Source organism: Megalobrama amblycephala, linkage group LG1 (genome assembly GCF_018812025.1).
Source record: "Megalobrama amblycephala isolate DHTTF-2021 linkage group LG1, ASM1881202v1, whole genome shotgun sequence".
NCBI classification, from domain to species: domain Eukaryota; kingdom Metazoa; phylum Chordata; class Actinopteri; order Cypriniformes; family Xenocyprididae; genus Megalobrama; species Megalobrama amblycephala.
The window spans coordinates 38042532-38057594 of record NC_063044.1 but is presented as its reverse complement, the minus strand read 5'-3'; the positions used below and the strand labels follow the sequence as shown (position 1 = coordinate 38057594).

The 15063-nt window shown below is 39.4% G+C and overlaps 1 protein-coding gene across 4 annotated transcripts in view; it reads right to left on the bottom strand.

Annotated features, from left to right (window-relative positions):
• rhbdf1a (rhomboid 5 homolog 1a (Drosophila)) overlaps positions 1–15063 on the bottom strand; it is a 54871-nt gene that overhangs the window by 12823 nt on the left and 26985 nt on the right. For 2 of the 4 annotated variants that reach the window (XM_048191243.1, XM_048191251.1), the window contains exons 2-5: positions 6590–6734; positions 6368–6507; positions 3169–3276; positions 68–281 (exon numbers count right to left, since the gene is read on the bottom strand). In XM_048191243.1, the coding sequence (XP_048047200.1) occupies positions 68–281; positions 3169–3276; positions 6368–6507; positions 6590–6706 (579 nt within the window). In that variant the 5' untranslated portion in view covers positions 6707–6734. The remainder of the gene's footprint in view (positions 1–67; positions 282–3168; positions 3277–6367; positions 6508–6589; positions 6735–15063) is intronic. The other 2 variants (XM_048191260.1, XM_048191267.1) reach the window with 2 other exon arrangements.

Below are 15063 nucleotides of genomic sequence, written 5' to 3'. Positions count from 1 at the left end.
GTGCATGATTAATAAAAGTAGAGCAGGTGCACGTAAACTATTCCAGTGATGGCTTCTGGTACTGTACCTTCTGCATGCCATGCTGAGATGAGGGTACGTATAGAGGTGGAGGGGTTTCCGTGCTGGTCAGGGAGATGTTGTCCTGGCTGGGAAGCTCCATCTCACGGATCACCTGAGGTTTCAGCTTGCCGTAGCGCAGGCTGCAGTGTCGCAGGCTCTTCCTCTGCCATTTCTGCGTGGCGTCGCCGTCCTTACTGACCCCGAACCAGTCCGCCGTGCCCCTGAGAGCGATCGACACAACCCGTTCAGCTTGAGTTCACTCATTCAGAGAACACATGTGATCCCTGACTCTCTTGTATTTCCCTGCAGCTGAGCGCCAACATGTTCTTGCACAATAACTGGATACTGTTAATGGTAGTTTCCACAAATGTGTGTCACACTGTCTCCTCCCGGTTGTGTACAAATGAGATCAAGGAAAGTTCGCTGAGGTAACTGTGACAAACTTCTAAGGAAATAGCGATGGGACATGCCCAGGCATGCTTTACAGTAAAGCTACTGGCAGTGGCTAAAATCCTGTCACAAAAATGAAACCAAATGCACACACACACACACAGAGAATCATTAGGCCGATGTCCGTCCCTCTGCACAGCTGCTTGGCTGTGTCATTAAATAAACTAGAGAAACATCTGCCTCATATTGTCAAGTGGCTGACATGTTTTTCAAGTTCAGATATGATATGTTCAGATATATTATGTTTCAGTCAAAAAGATAAACTGATATAAACCAGTCTAAAATAAATACACAAAAAGTTCAGCCGTCCAGCCTCACCCACAAAAATAATCACATTTTATGAAATAACACCATACCAAAACAAAACACTAAACTCTTTGGTGGTCCATTACGAAATTGCTCCTTAACCATATTGTTTCTGCCAAAATATCATAGACTAACAGAAAACTGCTTGGTTTGAAAGTGAGTGTGTGTGTGAGTTGCGCTTCATACATTTCTATACTAATGATAATAGACAAATGGACCTTTTTGCTGGTGCAATTTTGTAGAAAATTTCGCTAATGTGCCCACATCTTAAGTCTAAGGGATTTAGTTACCGGTCATCCAATTACTTTTCTTTCTCTCAGCAATCTGCATGATTGAAAGTAGCACAAATGCAGGATACAGTAAGTTACACCTTCGTTCATCTTCAGAACACAAATTACGATATTTTTGATAAAATCCGATGGCTCAGTGAGGCCTCCATTGCCAGCAAGATCATTAACACTTTCAAATGCCCAGAAAGCTACGAAAGACATATTTAAAACAGTTCATGCATGCAGGATGTCTCTGGAATACCTGGATCAGGACAGAAAGATATCTAATCTCATCTTTCTGACTCGCTGAGGATGGCAACAAACATGACTCAAACTGTGGCTTATTCTGTTTCATCTGAAAGAAAACAAATAAAGCCTGCCAGTCTGGGCAGAGTATCAAACTGCGCAAAACAACTAAAGATGAATGTGCCATGAGCTCATACAGCAGTATGAAGTATTGGAATGTTTTCAGTTCGGTTCAGAAGAATGGCAACAATGAGCTGTGTTAAAATCTAACGGTCAGAGACAGTGAAAGCATGTCATGAGAATAAGAATCCTTATTTGTTTCTAACAAAAGACTGAAGATATGCAAGGCATGATGTGCTGAGAATCTAAACCATGTGAACAGAAAACCGACACAAAAGCATCACTACTTAACCTCCACTGAGGGAGAACGCAATTTTTGAACATTTTTGACAGAAAGACTCTAGGCTCAAACCCCACAATGGATGACCAAGAAGCATTTTTTATTATTATCAATGTTGAAAACAGTCATGCTGCTTAATATTTTTTTTTTTTCAGGATTCTTTGATGAATAGAAAGTTCAACAGCTGTAACAACTTTTATTTAAAATTATAAACATTATAAATTTCTTTAGTGTAACTTTTGATCAATTTAATGCATCCTTGCTAAATACAATGATTAATTTCTTTAAAATAAATAAATAACTGATCACAACATTTTAATATAAACATTTTAACATTTTAGTATAAATATACGTATCTGCTTAAATGGTACATTCTGGAATCAAATGAATTTCCATCACTTTTCCATGACTTTTGTGATTACTGAATAAATAATAATTATTATTATTATTTTTAATTCAAGAGACAAACAGAAATTTTTGAAAAATGTATATTCACAATAGAAAGTTCCACTATTTTTAAAGTATTTTTCCACTGTAACATTCAGCCTGAATTTCAGTTTTGTGTTCATGGACTTTTATGGGGTTTACACGACACCATTTTCAACTAAAAACAGAAAAATTCTAATCGTTTTTGCCATTTATTTACATGACAACAACATTTTAAAAAAAAAAGGGTTTCGAAGTTTTTGAAAATGATACAATTATCAGTGTAAACTACAAAACTGCGCAAATTTAAGTGTTCAGTCTGTAGGTGCGTTGTGTTTCTTTACAAAAATACATCGCCAACTACTGGCCTGGCATGAAAAATACAGCGTCTTTCACGAAAAATGCGAAGGAATAACTTTTCTGTTTTAGTACACTGTTGTTATGTAAACGTACCCTTAGTTGGTGTGTTCCTGTTTTCCTTTGTTCCAGTCACTAGATTACTTCCATAGTTACTAATTAATATCCACCTGTGGTCTCATTTAGTTGCCAATTATTACTACTTGTTACATCCACAACTTCAACAAAAATTTTATTAATTTCTGACTTTTTCAGGCCTGATAATACCTATTTAAAATTGTAACTATCAATATTATATTATTATATTACTCTGCTGTACATGTACTCCCCCCAAAAAAGAAACCGTACAAACGCTTTTGACCTTGAAAGGTACACTTTTGTACTTTATTTACCCCTAAAGGGTGCATATTAGTACCTCAAAAGTACACATTAATTCCCTAAAGTGTACATACAGTATTAGCACCTTAATGGTACATATTAGTAAGTGAGCGTGGCAATGGATCAAAACATTTTTTTTTTCATGACAACGAATGACTACTTTTATTACACCAAAGTTGACTGAGCCAGAGACTGTTCCACGTGAACATGTTTCCTTTGTATTTTGTGTGTTGTGTGCGAGAGCTCCCTCGCCAGGCCTCCTGTGGCCCGCTGTACCTGAGCAGGGTTCTGGAAAGGGACTGATGCCTTCTGAACCCACGCCGCCCTGCACGGTGACCCTTAATGGGCACAGTGTTAATCCTCTCAAAGTGCACTCTCCTGCTGCTGTGGACGTCCCGAGAGCGGGAGGACAGGAAGAGCAGGACGAAGAAAGGACGCAGAAGAGAAAAAGATAAAAAGAAAAGAGGGAAGGAGTGTGAGAAGAACTGGAAAACAGATCAACAAGAGCCAGAGAGCAAGATTAGCAAAAGCAGGAGGGTGGGTTATTATCAGTGCACTAGTGTGAAGATTTAATGAGTAGCATATGAGTGGAAAGACATGTGCTAGTCATACATACACACAGAAATACACAAAACAAGGCTGAAAAGTGGCGTCGTCCACACAGAAACCATGTAAACAGGCGCACAGACACTGGTTCTTTTCAGGTTTGGTTTATCAGCCATGAAATGGAGTCATGAAATGAGGAATTTCGAACCCTCCGGCAGAGGCAATCACATGCACATTCCTATTACATCTCAGCGCAAAACAACCGCAGCAAACAAATCATAAGACAGCCTGGCAACACTGGCTTGCAACCAAAAAGGTGCTACATTGTTCACTATCACACATAGAAACAAAGTATGCAAGATCATGGGCTACACTGATGCACAACCAATTAAAACTACTACAACTAGATAAAAACTATTAACACTGGTGTAGTCATATTAGCTTTGTTCCAAAACATAGTGAGCTCTCTTCTAAAGGTATGTCCACATTTACCGGCAAAATACAGTCATTCCAATAGGAATACATGCTAAGAGGAATTTTGTGTGATGGCGAAAGATTTCCACACACAGGTTTAGCAAAAGGTTCAAGTTAATCACACAAATCACCACATTGACCAACAGAAAGCTGCTTGGTTTGAATGTGACTTCTGTGTGAGCTGTGCTTCATACATTACTACACTATTGATAATAGACAATGGATGTTTTTTGTTGTCAAAATTTAGCTAATGTCACCACAACTTGAGGCAGCATCCTAATTCGTATTGAACCTCACTGGTGAGTGTCCTACTTACAAATGTTTTTATTAGAGTTCAAAGTTAGCATGTTGCTAAGCTAGAAAGAAATACTCTAAAGCTGCGTTTCTACTGCAGGAACTTTCCCCAGGAACTAGAGACGTTGGGGTGGTACTCCGTGTGTTCGACCGCAGGAATCAGGGTCTAAATTAAGTTCTGGCTGAAAATGTCCCCCTCAGAAAGTCCCTGCTCACGAGGAAGTACTTTTTCAAAGTACAGGAACTTTCGGGGGTGGGACCTGGGTGCTGAACATGTGATTGGTTGAGTTCATGCAGCATAATGAATCAGCGTATCGAATCAGTGGTTCGGAGCGCCAAAGGCACATGATTTCAGCAGTTTGGCGGTTTAACACGCGATCCGATTCATGATTCGATACACTGATTCATCTGTGCTCTGATGCTTCCTGAAGCAGTGTTTTGAAATCGGCCATCACTAAATAAGTCGTTATTTTGTTTTTTTTGGTGCACCAAAAATATTCTCGTTGCTTTATAATATTAATATTGAACCACTGTACTCACATGAACTGATTTAAATATGTTTTTAGTACATTAATGGATCTTGAGAGAGGAAATGCCATTGCTGGCAATGCAGGCCTCACTAAGCCATCGGATTTCAACTAAAATATCTTAATTTGTGTTCTGAAGATTAACGAAGGTCTTACGGGTGTGGAACAACATGAGGGTGAATAATAAATGACATTATTTTCATTTTTGGTGAACTAACCCTTTAAAAGTCTGTTGTGATGCATGCAGTAAGAGTTGTTTGCTATTCAAATCAACAATAGAGTTTAAAAATAAGATCAATGGACCGACGATGAGGTTAAGGCTTTATTAAGCTTATATGCGGAGGACGAAATCCAGTGGGAACTAGAAAGTAATATGTCACCAGACTAATCTTCACGGTACTTTAGACCACTATGAAAACGCAGACAGCAACAGGTCTGGGGGGGAAAAGTTCCTGGTGAAAAAGTTCCTGGGACGAATTGTTCTGGGTGATTTCTGTGGAAAGAAGGCTTAAAGTATAAACCCAGCTAACAGGGAATGTTCTCAGAACTAATGTCAGGCTAACGTTCTGGGAAGGTTCTCTCTAAATTAGAACATATTTTTGTTAACTGGGAACATACGTAACAAACAAATATTAGGTAAAAAGTAAACTTTTTACAGACATTTTGTGGAAATAAACGAATTCAAATAATCATAGGTATTTGTCTCACTTCATCCGCCATTTTGGATTAATGTTTTTATTGAAGTTGTCTCATTGCATTATGTGATTGACTTCTCATAGGTCACATGCAAAAGCCAAAACAAGCTTGTTTGGAACAGTCTTCGTTTAGACCGGCGGTGCCAAATCCTGCTCCTAGAGGTCTACTACCCTGCAAAGTTCAGCTCCAAACACGCCTGAAGCAGCTAATTAAGCTCTTCAGGTCAGAGATGGTCTTATTGGGAGATACGAGGGTCCGTGGCTCTACCATTTGAGAAAGCATAGTGGCTAACTTGAATCACATGTGCCTTAATAACCAATCACATCACAGCCTTGACATCATTTAATTTTGTGAAAGTTGTGCGACAGTCAATCACTGCTTGCAGATACCATAGAAATGAATAAGTGCCATAAACTGAATCATCATATCTGTCGTGCAATTGTCCATGACATCTCTAATAAAACAGCATTTTTTTGGTGTAAACTCTAAAAATAGATGTTCATCCAAAACGAATGTTTAAGAGTAGACATGTTGAAGATTAGCCAATGGGCTGTTGATTAAATGACAAGCTATTTCCTCACAAAAGCGGTTTATTCAGTGACATACATAAAAGAAAATAAAACAGCTTCTTGTCCATAGCTTTAGCTAACATTTTTCACATAAGGTTACAGGCTTGCCTTCAAGTAGCTTTTTTTTCAGGAGCTCCTGATAATTACAGACAGATGTGTTTAATCAGGTTTGAAGCTGAACTTTGAGGTAGGTAGATCTCCTGGAAAAGGATAGGGCACTGCTGATTTAGACTATGTCTTAAAATGTCTATGTAGACAGCTTACTAGGTTTTGGAACAGAGTTTGATCTTTGGTTAAAACATGAACCTCAGACCTAATGCGTCTGGAAGAGTAGATGTGAGTAACAGCCACATGTAATGCCTCCCCTACCTCTTGATGGTTTGGGTGATTGAAGACTGACGCTGGAAAGCAGCTCGACGGGGGTCAAAGAGGTCCCGTGGAGGGGAGGGGAGATGAGACGTTTCCACTGGCATACTGACGCTGCGATGGAAACCATGCCTCTTCACTGGCTGCAAAAAGAGAGACATGGACAGGATTGGAAACCAGGGCTAAACTCACTTAGAAGGACGGTTAGAGACAACACCGCTGTACCTGTACAAAAGTGGGAACTTCGTCCATGGACACCTGAGCGGTGGGAATGTCCAGTTTTAGCCATGGAGGCTTCTTGCGCTGCAGACTGCTGGTGCTGTCGCGTCTGGGTTCAGCCATGCTGCCTGCCTCTCCTTAGACCTGCCAGCTACAGAGAGAGAGAGAGAGAAAAAGAGATAAAGAGAGAGGTGAATTCTCAAAAGAATGGCACAGTGTTGAAATAAATCCTAAATTGAAGCAGCTAATCCTCAAAGTTGAGGCTCTGTTGTACTGATAAGGTTCATGACTATGGCTAATGTCACTAACACATTGCTCACTGCATAATGCACACAGTGTATACTGTATACAGCCTCAGGGCTCATCAATAAGGATTTTTTTCCTTATGGATTTTTATTGCCTTGCCAACATTTTACACTGAGTAACTCCAATGACAGCTATAAATTTATAAACCCACTTTTGCCTAAAAAAACACCTTTTCTGGATAGTAATTTTGCATTTTCTGTACAGTACACATACAGCAGCAGCATAGTACACATATTAGTAGTAAGCCGTTCTGAACATACCCAGTGTCTAATTAAATGTACTTTTTGTGCCACAAGATGGCAGTCTAAAATCACCTCAAGATATTCGAGAGCCCAAATATCATGTAAACCTTCCTGCTGCTGAGGAGGAAACCATAAAATGTAAATAAAGAGCAGTTTGCTCATATGTCTACATTCACTCATCACACTCATATCCACTTAACTGACTAATAAACATTTCTACTGTGGGGGTGGAAAAGTTTATTGTCAGTAGATTAAGCCTAAGCCACTGATTTTCTACTACCCTCTCATTTAAAGTGCTACTTGTGGCGGAGCAGGAATTTTGTGAGGCCATTAGCGTGTCTTCCCGCTGCATATTCCCACACAGCTTGAGCAGAGTGTTTACCGGATCACTGCAGCGTGCAGTCAGCAGACGAAAAGCACTAAACCAACACTGTTTCTGCTTTTCTCCATTCACTGATACTGCTTGTCAAGCTGTCAGTTCAGTGCAGCCTGTGTGTCCAAAGAATAGAAGTCTGCTACCCAACCTGAGACTGATGTTTGTGGGAGTTTGGACCGAATTCAAGTCAGGTCTTCATGATACCAGTTATCTAGTATATAGTTCATCCAAAAATGAAAATTATCCCATGATTTACTTACCCTCAAGCCATTCTAGGTGTATATGACTATCTTTTTTCAGACGAACACAATCAGAGATATATTTAAAAATATCCTGGCTCTTCCAAGCTTTATAATGGTAGTGACTGGGGGGCCTATTTTGAAGCCCCCCCAAAAATTCATCCATCCATCGTACATATAATCCAAACGGCTCCAGAGTCTCCAAAGGCCTTCTGAAGCGAAGCAATGGGTTTTTGTAAGAAAAAATATCAAACTTTAAATGCCAGACGGCCGTTCGCATACTGCACAACTCATCTTTTACTCACCCTCATGCCATCCTAGATGTGCACAGAGTTAAAGATCTTTACAGTGACTTTTTTGTTTAAACGGAATCATATGCAGTGCACCGTGACAAAATTACAATTATTTAAAAGATGTAGAGAATAACTCCTTATGACCCCTGATTGTTATAAAATTACAATTAAGCAAACCTACTGTACGCTTAAAGAGGTGTTTAATTATGATTTCACTTTTTTAACTTTAGTTAGTGTGTAATGTTGCTGTTTGAGCCTAAACAACATCTGCAAAGTTACAACGCTCAAATTTCAATACAAAGGGAGATATTTTCTTTTAAAGAATTCGCTCTTTAAGGACTACAACAAATGGCTGGTAGGGACTACAACGAGCTTCTTCCTGGGTTTAGTGACATCAATAACCCTAAAATTTACATAAACCTTGCCCCTGAGAACATGTAACAAAGGGGGTGAGGCCATGTTGGGCTGCTTTAGAGAAGAGGAAAAGTTGTTGTAGTAGAGTGTTGCAGTCATTTTACGCCGAACTGCTTCACAAATGAGGGTCAATTCAATGCTGGATTTGCACAAAAGATTAACATGACGGCACATGCTAGTCGATGAGTTGAATCAACTCCACAAAACTACATAAATTTATCCACTAACCATTCAGAAACGTCCAGTTTCATTCTATAAGTTGTAACTTCTTCCTGAGTCTCTCCATCAGTGTCTGACTCCGGTTTGAACAATGTAAGGCTGAACACTGTTACTGACAATCCTCATTTTGGCTGCGTGAGATTCTCCAGCTCACGCTCCAACTGAAGCGTGAGCTGTTAAAGCTCCGCCCTCTTCTGGAAAGGGGGCCGGGAGCAGCAGCTCATTTGCATTTAAAGGAACACACACAAAAATTGTTTGTTTTTGCTCTGACCCAAATTTGACAAGCTATAATAACTAGTTAAAAGTGAGAATTTTTTTTTTTTTTGGACATTCATCTCCCACTACACATTGCCTTTTATAGTAAAAATCCAGCCAGAAATGAGCCAGAAGTTAATTCAATAACCACTTTGATGGACTTAACAAGTAATTAATGAGTAAGACTGAATCACACAATAACTTGTCAGTTTGTGGGTCTTTTTTGACTGAGTAATTTACAAGAATCAATTGTACATGACTACAATGGTCCAGCAGTGTTTTGCTTTTTCCATGTAGCCAGTGAAGACAACACAATAGAAAGGCAAGTTTATTGTCTTTGTGTTATTTGTCTTTTTATCACATCACAGACAATTCACAGTGCAAACTCATACATTTCTGCTTTGGTGCAGTCGATTCAGCAGAGGCACAGTTACGGTACGAATGTTCAAAAACCTTTCTACAACCCATTTTTTATTCTAAAGGCCCTTTGCTTTGACAAGGGAGTGATGTGGAGGCAAAAGGCAGTCGTTCTGGGACATATATATTCAACCCTCGGGAAGGCCTCCAAATCTGCTTTCGGTTACTCTTAACAAAACAGATTTAACACAGCACACCACTCTTTTAAGACCCCATGATGGAGTGATGGTGGAAGCTACTTTGAAAAATATAAATCACAGAAATACACAGTCACAAAGAAGTTCATAAATCCTGAGTGAATGTTTCAACTTTAAACTCATCAAAATAGTAACTTATCAGCAGGCACCTGGCAGGAAAGAAGCCCCGAGTCTGCAGCTCATGGTGGAAAGTGAAACACTCTTGTTGCCCATGAGAAAGTTCCTGCCCGCTGAAGAGGAATGTGGACTGATATCATCACTGACCATTCAGTATGTGTGCGGTGTGATGACTGTGAGATTACAGAGCAGACAGGAGCAAAGCCCCAGCTTTGAGGACACCCCTGTCAGGCCATGCCAATGGTTTTCCACCACAGATAAAGGCTGGGCAATGCAGGTCAAAATATAATATAATCAATTTTTAGTGCCGATATTCAATGGATACTTATGCATTTGTTCCAAAATTGATTAACAGTAATGTCACTAGAGCAGTGGTCAACAGATGCATCTCAAATATTTCTCAAAATTGTCCAGCCCCACCACAGAAAAGAACCACCTGCCAGGTTCAATATCCTACCAGACCCATTACAGAAATCTAATCCTATCTTTTAAGCATGTCAGAACTTAAATTGGCTAATTCTGAAAGGCAACGATTACGTTTGACGCAGCAGTCAGAAATGAGAAGACGCAGTTGTGCTGTGTGATAGACCGCTGGAGAGGCCTGAGGGAGACACATGAAAGCTTCCTGTCAGTCTTTGATCCGGAACAGACCACCATGACTGTTTAATGTCTGTATCAGTATCCACCATCATCTCATTAATCTGGCCACTAAATCACACGACAGGCTGATTACCGACTGCATGAGAGCCATCAGCCGCGGGTCTGCACATTGCATTGTGGGATTGCGGTAATTATCTTCTACACCCTTGTCATTTGACTCCAAACCCTACAGCTTCCCTTCCTGAGAAGCTAATATGTAGCATGTGCCTGGGTTTATGTTACAGATGCCTAAGGTTAGTTTGAAAAAGAGCTGATGTTACATCGCCAGCAATTAATTCCCTTCAGCTTTACTGTCACATCTTAAAAGTTATAGCACCTGTCAATTACAGAAGCATGTTTTTGGGCTAGACTTCATGCTGGTTTCTCGAGCCTGTGCATGCATGGACATTGTGGCATCCATCACAAGGCTGCACATGTCGGATATCCCCAGGAGAACCATGGGAAGAACCGCACAATGCCAGCTGTGTGTTTTGTAACACTCCATCAGAATGTGTGTGAGATGCTGGGCAGCTGTAGCCCAATGCATTATGTAGATGTGATGAGATGTATACAGTTATGAATTCTACTGAGGCTTGTAGACTTTTTACAAGGACTTAATGTAATTGATTTGACTGGACTAACACTATCGGATGAGAACTGAAGTGAGCTGGGGTGTGTTTCCCAAAGCCAACTTTGGTCGCAAGTTCCGTCGTTACCAACACAATTCCATGGAACTTGCGACTTAATCGATGACTGTCATGCAAATCATGCTCTAAATTCCAAATCTTTTCATGCAATAGCCTTGTGTGAAGAGCAGATCAAAATGTAATCTTTTATTTTTGGGTGAACTATCCTTTTAAGTGCCCCGTTCAACATCACAATGCTGATAGACAGTTTATATAAGGTTTGAAAATACAACCTTTCAGTCAGTAGCCCAGACCTTGACCCATCCACATCACTCAAAGTTATTAATTAGGACATTTTATGAAGGATTTTTTAATATCCTCTACAGTCAGAGAAGACAGTTTAGCAGGTCATGGGAAGGATATCCTTGAATGAGAGCGATATCCTTGAGGAGGGAGACCATGGATTGAATTCTACACATGGCTGTCATCCAAAGGATATGAGTCTTCTTTAAAGGGTTTCATTCAGATTTATGCTTCCACACAGAAAAAGGAAATTGATCCACTCAAGAGCTTCAAAAAGATCACTTGTATCAAAGTTACCTTGCCCACTTTTAAGGAGCGCTTGTCTGAATCTCTCTTGTGTCAATGGTCAGGGTTTTAGCATTCTCTCTTCCTGACCGCACCACATGTGGCGTCACTAAATGTTTTTCTTTTTATGTAGCCAAGTAGTGATTTGTTTTGACTGTCCGATTAGATCAAGAGTAAGAAAATCTCGGCTTTTATCTTGACATTACATTGTTTGCGATTAGCTTCCTGCCCTTGTGTTACTCCAGGCAAAAGCCTGCCACGAGCTAAAACTTCCTGTCTCGAGACATCAGATACATTTTAAACTATAACTGGTATTTACAGAAAACTAAAGTGTTGCTATAGTGCTGGGAATTCAAGATATAGGAGGTTAACATGTAAACACAAACTGGCTGTTGAGTTTTCTCTCGTTAAGACACAACAGTCTTTTATTATACAGGCTTTATTGTGCTTTTATGATTTGAATGATCTGTTCACACCACAATTGTATACAGTAACTGGCTGAATGATTGCTAGTCATGCGTGACAGGTTGTGTAGTAATGGACAGGGCCACTGTTAGAGCGGGTGAGACTTTAGATGCTAACAGTAGCGTGTGTGTGTGCGTTTGTGCGTGTGTGTGTGTGTATTGGGGTGTTGAGCTGTAGAACTGCACATTGTGCATTTTTCAGCAGGCCTTCTGTTTCCACATCAGCCACTCAAGACAGACCCTCGCCACCAGCAGACCAAATGGAAACTTCCTGTCTGAGATTTTCCACCATTTGAGCCTAATATAGAACACACGGGCGAGCCAGATACGATTGTTTTTGGAGAAATCTATCTGATTGGATGACCTGCCACTGCCATCTGTTTGTCAGAAAAGTTAAAGGTCTATAATTTAGTTATTAAAATATTTCCCATATTCCAGGTTAATATGCACACAAGTCTATGAGATGTATAATGCTTTTTTTCAAAACCTTGCTCTGTTCAGATTAACATATGAGCTCAACCAATGGCGTCATTTGGGGGCGGGGCTATCTTTTCAGTAAGTAAAAGGGATTTTAGCATAATTCTAAAATGTCCACGTTCAGGTTTTGGTACACGTCTTTTTTTGCTGTAAATTTTTTACTGATTTTTATAAAGTAAACGTAAGCATAACTTGATATATTACTTGGCTGAAGAAACTTGATTGTTTCTGTCACTGAATAAAAAAAAAAAAAAATATATATATATATATATATATATATATATATATATATATATATATATATATATATATATATATATATATATATATATATATATATATTTTTTTTTTTTTTTTTAATCTCAAAATTCCAACTATTTTTTCTTGCAATTGCGAGTTTACATTTACCAATTTTGACTTTTTTTTTCTCGGAATTGAGTGATATAAACATCCAATTGTGAGTTATAAAGTCAGAATTGATAATTGTCAGAAAAAAAGTCAGAATTGGACTTTATAACTCACAATTGTGAGTTTATATCACTCAATTCTAAGAAAAAAAGTCAGAATTGCAAGATGTAAGCTAGTAATTGTGAGAAAAAAAAAAGTATTTTTTAAAATCTTTTTACATATTTTATTCCGTGGCGGAAACGAGCTTCCATAGACAAATTATGTGTCAAATATGATCTATGAGGCTTCTGGGGAATGTTTATTTGTACATCTCTCAATCATCATTGTACTGCATTGCATTACATGTTTCGCCCCTAAAAATATAAACAACAGAGCTTTGATTAGATCATTTTACCAAGACATGTTATTGTGAAATATAAAGACCACTTTTATGGTGCTTTTTGTGTGTGTGTGTTTTTTTATTTTTTTAGATCAACAGTCTCAGTCTCTATTCACTGTATAGAGAAGAGCAGCTTAGACATCCAGCAAAATGTCTTATTTTGTGTTGCACAGAGGTTTGGAACATCATGAGGGCGAGTCATATGAATTTTCCATGAGAACATTCCCTCTACAAAGCAATCTAGCATTTTGTGAGAAGAGAAAAGCACTGAGTTCAAGCCAACCCAACCACATTTATATTTTATTAGGTGGCGATTTTGTATTAATTTGTATGATGCGATTTGTACAGAAACTTACGATTGTTAGAAAAAACTAAGCATAAAGGTCCACCTCTAAATCTAACCATCAGCAAGTCGAATGAGATCACACAAATTCATATGAATTATCCACCAATATAAACAAAAAATAGTTACAAATCACCATTAGAGTGTATTGGTTCAAGCAGCATGTTCTGAGCAGATACTCAGGCCTTGCATGTGTTTGTGTTTATTTGGGGTAACAGTGTTTGATGAAAGAGCCCCAGGGCAGAAGGAAGAGGTTTAATGAGTGGGGCAAAAGAACATAGCGATGGATGATCTCATTTATTTGTTTGTTTGAAACACTGGACACTTCCTCCCTAAAGGCTGAACATCCTGGCCTTGAGGAAGGCTTCTCTCTCTTTCTCTTTCTGTCTCGCTCCCCTCAATTTCTTGGACCCATAGTTCTTGCACACACAAGTGGCTGCTCTGCTCGCAGCATTTATAATGTGATGTCTTTATTTCCCAGTCACAGGGAGTTTAAACTCCCCCGGTTGCACACATACCACAAAGCAGCCAACATTGTTATTTCCGCCCATGCCAAGCTGACTCCTCCTTTCCTCTCATACACTACCAGCAGTGTGCCGAGAGGATCTGCCCAGTCTCAACAAATCAAGCCTGAAAGGAATTCCCCTTTTACTCCCAAACATGGAAAGACTGACAGTTGGACTTTAAACTGTAGCCTTGTGTAACTATTCTACCCAGACACTGTGGAAGTCCATGGTCATGATTAGGGCTGGGTACTGACACAAATTTTACAATTCGATACCAATTCAATTAGATTCGATGTTTATTTATTTGAATATATATATCAGATACAGTACATGTCAAATTTTCTCAAGGAAAAAAAATCTCAATTAAAGCTGCAAGCAGTGATGAAAGGGCCCTCGCACCCAGGCTCACCGCCACCCGTTGGCATCAGGAAAACTGAACAGTGGGCGACATGCATGTAAGCGAGAAAATACAGGACAATTATGGCCAAGTCAATTCAAAATGCCACACTTCCTGCTGCCAACAGGTGGCGCTTTGACCATAACTGAATATTGCAATGTAGATGTCTTCAGGCCAGGACTGTTATCAAACATGTAAAGTTTGGAGCAGATCGGACATTGTATGCCTGAGTTACTACAACTTCCTGTTTCTTTCGTGGCGTTATACGCATACATTAGCGCTTAGCCAAGTGTTGCATGATTTAACGTGTTTCTAGTATGTTTAGGTACTTCGTGGCATATTGAAATGTGTTTCTGGGAGTGAATTAAAGCGTAAAGCATACCATTTCCTGTTACCCACAGATGCCGCTATGACTGTAACTGAATATTGCCATGTAGATGTCTTCAGGCCAGGACTATTATCAAACATGTGAAGTTTGGGGCAGATCGGACATTGTTTGTCTGAGTTACAACAACTTCCTGTTTCTTGGCGAAACATCAAACTTTATCAGGCCGCCACGGACACGCTCTTCAGCGAAA